Source organism: Myotis myotis, unplaced genomic scaffold, assembly GCF_014108235.1.
Source record: "Myotis myotis isolate mMyoMyo1 unplaced genomic scaffold, mMyoMyo1.p scaffold_m19_p_9, whole genome shotgun sequence".
Classification (NCBI taxonomy): domain Eukaryota; kingdom Metazoa; phylum Chordata; class Mammalia; order Chiroptera; family Vespertilionidae; genus Myotis; species Myotis myotis.
In genome coordinates this window covers 51,884,658-51,893,633 of record NW_023416401.1, presented here as the reverse complement: position 1 = coordinate 51,893,633, position 8,976 = coordinate 51,884,658, and the positions used below count along the sequence as shown (strand labels likewise).

The window sequence follows — 8,976 nt, the reverse complement described above, 5'->3', positions numbered from 1 at the left end:
GCAAAGGAGGACTCTTCCCTGGAGCCCCCAGGGAGAGGGGGGCCCTGCCGACACCCTGATTCCAGACTTCCAGCCTCCAGAACTGTGCCAAAAGACATTGCTCTTGTTTTAAACCACCCAGTTTTCAGTACTTTGTTATGGCAACCCTAGGAAACTAATACAGGAGATTTTGATTATTATTTGAAAACATCAAGTCATGCTCTAACAGAATGTGGACCTTTCCTAGTCACATTTTCAATGTGGACGGTCCTTCCCAACATGCCCCATAACAGCCTTACTTCAAAAGGGGAAGTAGACAATAAACAGATCGGCCAACTCAGCATCAGATGTGCATTTTAAAGTCAACAGTGACTTCGTTGACTCTCCCATCTTGTGTGAAAATGCTAACAGTATCTTCACTAGTCACACTGTCTCCAGTCTCAACTCAACTAATCTAGTCACACTGCAGCCAGAGTGAGCTTTCTAGAATCTAATCATATCACCCACCTGCTTAAAACCTTCAGTGGTCTTCCCGCCACCCCCCATTGCTCCCACAGTAATACCCACACTTTCAAGCGGTTTCTCTCCCCACTTACCTCTCACCATTTCCCACCTCACACTGCTCTTCACTCTCTGCAGGGAACATACTTCTTCCCTTTGGCCTCATTGCTTGGCCAACTCCTATTTATCCCTATGTAGATGCCCTTTCCTGCTTACTTGTCCTCCCACAGTCTGCCATAATTTCCCTGGCACAGCTCTGATGTCCATCTTATTGCACCTGCCTGTATTCTTTCCTGTATCACCCTATGGCCTTGTTACTCAAAGTGATGTCATAGACCAGGGGTCCTCAAACTTTTTAAACAGGGGGCCAGTTCACTGTCCCTCAGACCGTTGGAGGGCCGGACTATAGTTAAAAAAAACAACAAAAAACTATGAACAAATTCCTATGCACACTGCACATATCTTATTTGGAAGTAAAAAAACAAAACGGGAACAAATACAATATTTGTATTTGCATGTGGCCCGCGGGCCGTAGTTTGAGGACCCCTGTCATAGACCAAAAACTAGCTTTACCAGAGTTTGTTTAAGAAGCAGAATTGCAAGACCAGCCAGCTCTCAGCATCAGATGCGCATTTTAACAGGGTGGCCTTATGCACATTGAATTTGTGAGGTACTGATCTCTTCAATGCAGCTTCTATGGGAGCGGGACACTTGTCTCCCCAGAGCCTACCCCAATGTCTGTCTTAAAGAGAGATATAACTGATCAATGTATGAGGCTGATATCACGTTAACACCCATGCTCTACAGCGAAAAACAACAACAAAAAGTTCTCTTTTATCAGAATAAACAGACTCAGGTTTACAGCCAATCTTCACAGTCTTCCTTAAAATTCCCCCTTTATTCATCTCTCGTATCTTCTTCCTGTCAAATCCCATTTCTGCAGGAAATATATGACTATTCTACTACTAATCGAGTCTGCTATTTTGTTTTTCAGTATATATATTTTTAACACTGAAAAGGACAACACAGGCATGGCTGGATTTGTACTGTCATTTTTTAATTTGGTCCATGAAGACTGCTATCTAGTAGTAGTTAAAAAATTGCCATCCTCAGCAGTCCGTGTGTGTGTGTGTGTGTGTGTGTGTGTGTGTGTGTGTGTGATTTAAATATTTATTGATTTCAGGCAGGAAGGAAGAGGGAGGGAGAGAGAGATAGAAACATCAATGATGAGAGAGAATCATTGATCGGCTGCCGCCTGCAACCCAGGAAAGTGCCCTTGACTGGAACCTTCAGTCCACAGGGCAACGCTCTATCCACTGAGCCAAACCAGCTAGGGCTGTGTGTGTTTTTTAAACAGATAAGAGGGGATTCCAGAAAAGTATACAGTGAAGAAAGCCCTTCACACTCAGCTTCAAATTTCCTTAGTAGAATGTGAGATCTGAAAGAGTTTGCAAACTGTCTCAAATCCAACACCATAAAAAGTTCTCCATAAACAGCTGATTCTGACCAATCTCTGAAGCCCACCCCCCACTTGCTCCTCTTTTCCTCTCCAACAAGTTGAATTTGCAATTCTCTAAAAGGCACAAAGTTGCCTGAGGTTTGTATGGGTCACGTGACCAACAGCCTTTTATCATGATAATAGTGGAGGACAGGATTGACACACCCTTTGTACATAAACAGGACATCATTTGTTTTTGTTGTTGCAGTTGAATGTATTCCTTGCCTTTCAGCGTGCGCGATTTGATCAGAAGTTGACTAATTTATCCAAGCAGGAAGTTAATGGTGTGCCTTGAGTATTAAGTTAGTGCAAAGGAGCCTTTCCAAGGGGAGCCCCAGTGGTGGGATACCTGGTTCCAGGTCAGAGGCTTGGAGGCAGCCTCTCCACCCTGCTTCCTACATCGCGTGCTGAAAACTCCCGAATTCTCTTACCACACTCAAAACTAAGTTCTTTAAACTTAAGAGTAGTTCTTGCCCCATGCTTACAGCGTGGTCTACACCCCTGCAGAACCAAGGCAACATAAATACTTGCAGATCTGTGTTGATTGAATGACTTGAGGTAAATAAACAACCTGCTGCCTACTGGGGCCAGATAAAGTAAATGAGAAAACAAACAGCAGGGGGTGCGGCCGAGGGGAGCTCCCGCCCCAGGTCTCCCTCGGGAAGAGGCGGCCGCCGCTCCTCGTCTGCTCTGCACGTTTGGGAAACGGGTCCCGGGTTGTGAGAACTTCGGATTTTCCACAGGACGCCAGAAACCCCAGCCGTAACTACAATGTCTCAATCTTAAATGTTGGCAACCCAATTCAAATGTTCAAAAGACATTTTGCAGACCAATCTTGGGAACCAAACCTAATACTTCTAGGAAGCCACGCAGCTCTCAGCAGCCAATCTGCAACTTGTGCGTTCAATAGCGCGGACAATATGAGAACGCACTTTCTGAGAAACTGATTCCCGGGAAGCCTGCAGTGGGCAAGGGCCCCGCGCTGCGTGGGCCCGCCGCGCTCAGCCCCCGCGCTGCATTCCGCCCCGGTGAACCTCGTCTCGATTAACCTCAGTGTCGCGCCCGCCTAAACCCTTGGCCTTAAGCGGCTCTCAGGGTAAGCAGACCGAGTGACTCCTTCTCTTTATAATAATGAAATTAATTATTCAAGGGCCAGCCAAACCTCATGCAAATAACTTCATATTCCCAGATTCCTTAAGTTTCCCTGCACAAAAGCATTTGAATGTTTTCTATATGATGGGATTATTATTGTTTTTTAATGTTACTAAGCATCCAGAACGAGCAATTGTGACCCATCCAGAGGGAATATGCTCAGCTTTTTAAATTACAGTCCTGACTCCGGGGCGGAGAACTAATCCCCTCCTTCTCCCACCCAAACATCCACCACCACCACTATTACACACACACACACACACACACACACACACCCCTTCCAAATCAAAGCGGTGTTGGCTCCAGGGTTTCAATTTGTAGCGAACCTCCCAACAGTTTCAATCTTTCTTGAGCAGCCTGGCCTCTGGCCACATCCCTCCAGCTATCAAAGCTCTCTTCGTGCCACGTCCCTGAAACTCCCCACACTCTCTAAGTGACAACTTTCCTTCGCCAGCTCTGGCGGGGCTGTGTACAGAAGTCTCTAATTGCGCATTTATGATAAGGACGAAGTTCCCGGCCTCCCCACCCTCGACTTTCCCGCCGGGAAAACCTTCCTCCTCGCCCGACTCCGGGACCCGGCGGCTCCTGCAGCTGCCTCAACTCTGGGCGAGCCTCGGTCCGAGCCCGGCGCCCCCAGCCCGGTTTGATCAGGGAGTAATTTCGGGGTCTCGCGGGTCGGGGCCGCGCGGGTGGGAAACGTGTCCGGGCAGGTCGCGCCAGGTGGAGCGGTGTTCCTCCCGGGCCCGGGCCGAAGGGCGGCCGGCGGGGCGGGGAGAGGGGCGGGGAGGGGGCGGGCCCGGCGTCTGGTTTCCCTACGTCACTGGGAAGTCCCCAGAAGATGAAAACGCGGGCCCTGGCCTTCCCGGACCTCAGAGGTTCTCGGGCGCGCTCCTAGTCGGGTCTCCGGCCTGATCCGGCCCGTTCTGCCCGGTCCGGCCCGCCTGCCCCGCCTGCCCCGCGCGCTGCTCGCCTCCCGCAGACTCCAGGTTCGGGGACTGGGTTCCCCGGGGTTGGCCGCGGAGTAATCGCCGGCCGCCTGCGGAGATGCCTGGGAAGAAGGCGCGTAAGAACGCGCAGCCTAGCCCGACGCGGGCTCCGGCAGGTAGGGACCCGATGGGGCGGAGATCCTGGCCGGGGCGACGGGTCCGGGACGGGGGTCGAGGTCTCTATCGGGGCCGGGTTAGCCCGTCTACTCGGGGCCTGGTCTGGTCTGTGCCCTTGCACGTGCTTTCGGGGCGCCTCGTGGAAGTCCTTCGGGGTTTTATCCAGGACCGTGGAGACGGCGGGGGACCCAGGTTTGGGACTGGGAGGCAGCGGTCTTTCCGCGGTGCAGAAAGCCTCTTCGCTGCCTTGCAGCCGCACTTGCCCTGCCCCGGCCACGGGGAAGAAAAGTGCAGATGCGGGTGGCAGCCACCAGGAGAAAGTCATTGTCACGGCGGGTGGGGACGGGGGAAGCTCTTGGCACTACCTGGCCTCCCAGCGACTCCTAAGACAGGCCTCTTTCTCCGGGGTCCTGGACCTTGGAGGGCCCCGCGCTAGGCGTTATCACACTCTCCACCCGCAACGCTAACAAAAGCGGAGATAATGCTGGTCGGATCACAGCTCTTCCTCAAAGGACTCGCGGAGGGTCTTGGAGGTTTCGCAGGGACCACTGCGTTCAGGAGCCCAGAAATTCTTGCTTCTTTGTCGAGAGTTACATTGTATAACATTTTAACAATCCTAATTAGTTGCGGGAAGGGGGTAGGAGAACCGAAGTTGGTCCCCAATCCATCCATTCCTCGCCCTACTCCCCAAATTGCCCATCAAATAACTTTTCTTCAGATCCAATCCCCCCTCCCCCCTTATAAATCTTATCAAACGAGTCTTAGGGGCAGTATCAAAGAAGGCAGCAAGGCTTTGAGCCAGAAAATCCGGGTGGGTCATACTGCTATTACATCAGCAGGTAATAGCCCCCCACCCCCCAGTTTTCAACATACTTTCATTTTATGGAGCCCATGCGCCGGCATGCAGAGGAAATGGTGTATCGGCGATGTAGCCATGGCTAGGTTGGTGCCAGGCTGCTCTCCCTGGCCCTTGCTTGGGAAGGAAAAATCTTCCTGCCTTTTGTGATGTCCAGTAGTTTTGACCGAGCTTTGAAAAGGCGCCTCCTGGAAGTGCTTCAGGGGTTTTACCCCGGACCAGGGAGACGGCGGCGGCGAGGGAGGGATCTAGTGCATAACCTTCACCCATCCAACTTTGCTTAGTTCCCCACAACAAGGGACTGGAGAAAGGTCCCACGGAAACTTGTTTAGATAGTAATACTTTAAAAAAATTGAGACATGTGACATATAACATTGTATTTTAGTTGTACCACACAGTGGTTTGATACATGTATATGTTGTGAAATAATTACTACAATAAGTTTGGTTAACATCCATGATTACAATTTTTAAAATTAATAGCTTTATAGATGTGTAACTACAACAGAGACGAAGTTTTTATTTCTTTTGAGCCTAACTAACTAGGGTCTTTGCAGGGTCTACTTACCAAGTAAACCAGATTGTAATTTGTAGTCATGATTTTTAATGTTCATAATCATGATCTTAAAGTAGACAAATGACCCTGAATTGCTCTGACTTTCCAAGAAAATTGAAATTATGGTCAATATAGATTTGATGTAAATTTCACTTAAAATTTATTTGGAAATTATATGATAAATATTATGTTTCTTAAATTAATATTCAGTTAATTACAGTATCTCTATTCTGAAAAGTAGTAAACATGTGAATTACTTATATTCCACTTCACTCATCTCCCTAAAGGCAATGGATTGGTAGAGGTTGGGTTCGTTGGAAAAATTTGGCTTAGAGTTAACATTTAAACTTCTAAACTATTTTAGAGAATGTGGACTTACTTTTGGAAAACAAGTGTATGAATCTTCTATGAGAAAATTTCAGAGTTTTTTAAATGAAGAAAAAAATACATTTTAGATTTGCCTATTAATGAGGGCATAATCTTAACTATGAATTATTGCCACAAAATATAAGTCCTACTTGAAAACAAAAGAAGAGTTTAAAATTTGACTTCCATTCTTCCCACCAACCTTAAGTGAGAGAAAAAGGAATGACACTATCTGAGGCCGGCAACATCTCACTGTGGTGTCTGACATATTAAATGTTTGTATTTGCTAATAAGATAATATTTGCCTCATCCAGGATACTTTAAAAGAAGATTTCAAAGTAAATGTCTTCATTCAACTTTTTCTTTTTTTTTTCTTTTTTTTTTTTCTTGTTTGAGTCACAGTGTATTTGTATATGTTGTGTGGCTGTATGTGTTCCATCTCACGTACAGAAAACAGGTGTACATAAAACCAACAGTAAGAGGAATGTTTCACGGGAAACCTACTCAACTTATCATTCTTGCTGGTTGTAGTTTGGAATGTGGTCAATTTAATTTTGATGTTTTGCATTCTTTTTCAGAGGCTGAAATTGAGTGTGCCCTTCAATTAAGGAGAATTGGAGACAAGCTGAATTTCCTGCAGAAACTTCTGAATCTGATGTACAAACTCTTCGGCTCAGGAACCTGACTGCTTCAGAAGCCTTCTAATGAGGCGACTCCTATAAAGCTGGATTTACCATATTTCATCCATTAGTGGTGAGAGACTGCATTATAATGGAGAAGAATGTGAAGAAGCTCTCACTTGCTTTGGGATGTGCTTGGAAATGAAGATGGAATACATCACAATGAAATTCTGTTGGAGTTTTCCCAGAAGTCATTTGTTTATTTTAAAGCAAGAATTGAGGAGCTTTGAAAATATGGAATGAATTATTAGACTTCTTTGTTTCTGCTTAGAGAATTTTTCTAGTATTTTGTTGAAGGTTGATGCCCAGCCTAGTGTAAGAAGAGTTGATAAATAACTAGAATGTTTTGGCAGGGACCAAAAAACAGAATAAGTTCAGTGTTTATTTCTACTTAAGGATGACAATTCCAGAACAATGTATAATATTTGTTTTATATATGTTATCTTGTTAAAAGTAAATATTTCATTCTGAGAACACTGAATGTTATAGTGAATGTTGATTTCATAGGTCACTACAAAATATAAAATAATTTGATAATTTTTTTGACTTAAAATGTATTACTTCTGTTCAGATGACTTTTCATTAAATGTGTTCCTGTGGGCCTTAACTGGGCAGTATGGAATTTGAAAAAATTTGATCAAATTTGGTGCCAGTAAAATTCCTAGGTTGAATGTTAAAAGATGAAGAGCATAGTGATTTTGGATAACCAGGGATAATAGGAAAAAAAAAGTGAATTTTACTTTTTACTGCTGAATTAAAACTTGGTAAAACAAATATTCTAAAGTAATTGTTTATAAGAAAATGAATGTTTCTAAAGAAATTTCTAAAATCTGTAAAATGCCCTTTTCCACACTAATCACTGTGAATTCTATAAGAAGTGATTTTTACAAGAAGTTAAACATGTTTTCATTATTAGGATATACTTTTTAAGTTATTTTTAAATAACAGTTTACATTCAATATTATTTTGTATTAGTTTCAGGTATAAGGGATATACTTCTTTTAAAAAGAGGAATAGATTGCTCATTCAGAATGAAAATTCTATGTATAAATATGGGATTTTCACTCTGGTTGAAATATATATATATATATATATATATATATATATATACTAATTTTCATTAAAGTAACATGTAGATTCTGAGAAAAGCTTTCATGCATTTCATTTTTTTTAAAAAAAGACCAGTCTATGAACAATTTCCAAATATATATAAAAACACCATGATTGAATTTCATCAAGAATAATATTATTTATTTTACCTATTTATAATGGAAATATTTTTTTGTTTAGTTTAACAATTTGTGTTAGTTGAAGTTACAATTTTAGGTTATGAAACAAGGGTTTTATTGTTTGTGGGGTTTTTTTGTTTGTTTTTTACAAGGTTTTGATAACTACTTGAACTCCTACAGTAAGAATGTTTTAAAATAGGCCAGCGATTTTCAACCTTTTCCATCTCATTGCACATATAAACTAATTACTACAGTTCTGTGGCACACCAAAAAATATATATTTTGCTGATCTGACAAAAAAAATAGGTATAATTTTGATTCATTCACATCTGACAGCTATTGTTGTGTTGGCTGTTTTCATTTTTTTATTTGTCAATCTAAGGGAAAAGAGGTCAGTGCCCCTGACTAAATAGTCAGGTATTACATGTTTTAAAAATTGTTGCAGCACACCGGTTGAAAATCGCTGATATATAGGCAATAGTCACTTTGATTTAAAAAAAAAAAATACCTCAGTATCTACTTTTCTTCAGTATTACATCTGTTTGTTTATTTAGTTGCAGAGATATTTCGTGTGTATCTGCCTAGCGGCAGGCCTATTTTGCCATGTGGATATTTATGGTCTGTAACTATATTTATACATGTATATATACCTATACTAGTAAAAGTGGATACTGTAGCTGTAAACCATTAAAAATTAATATCATTCTTTTCTGTGTTTATTTTTTTATCATGTAAACTGCCGTGTGTTCATTGCATAACCCAAATATTGTATTTCAACTAATTTTATTTTAAAAAATATATATTTTTATTGATTTCAGAGAGGAAGGGAGAGGGAGAGAGACAAACATGGACACTGAGAAAGAATCCTGCATACCCCCTACTGGAGATGCAGCCCACAACCTGGGCATGTGTCTGCCTGACCATGACCTCCCCCAACCGTGACTTGCTCATAGGTCGACACTCAACCACTGAGTCACATTGGCTGGACTGTATTTTTTTTAAAATATATTTTATTGATTTTTTACAGAGAGGAAGGGAGAGGGATAGAGAGAAACAT

At 43.0% G+C, this 8,976-nt stretch overlaps 1 protein-coding gene across 1 annotated transcript; it reads left to right on the top strand.

Annotated features, from left to right (window-relative positions):
- Window positions 1–3,968: 3,968 nt before the first annotated feature.
- PMAIP1 (phorbol-12-myristate-13-acetate-induced protein 1) lies at window positions 3,969–7,861 on the top strand. Its single transcript, XM_036323110.1, is given in 4 exon segments — window positions 3,969–3,991; window positions 3,993–4,134; window positions 4,136–4,232; window positions 6,589–7,861. Coding segments are annotated over 4 exon segments (369 nt in total). The 3' UTR covers window positions 6,696–7,861.
- Window positions 7,862–8,976: the final 1,115 nt, after the last annotated feature.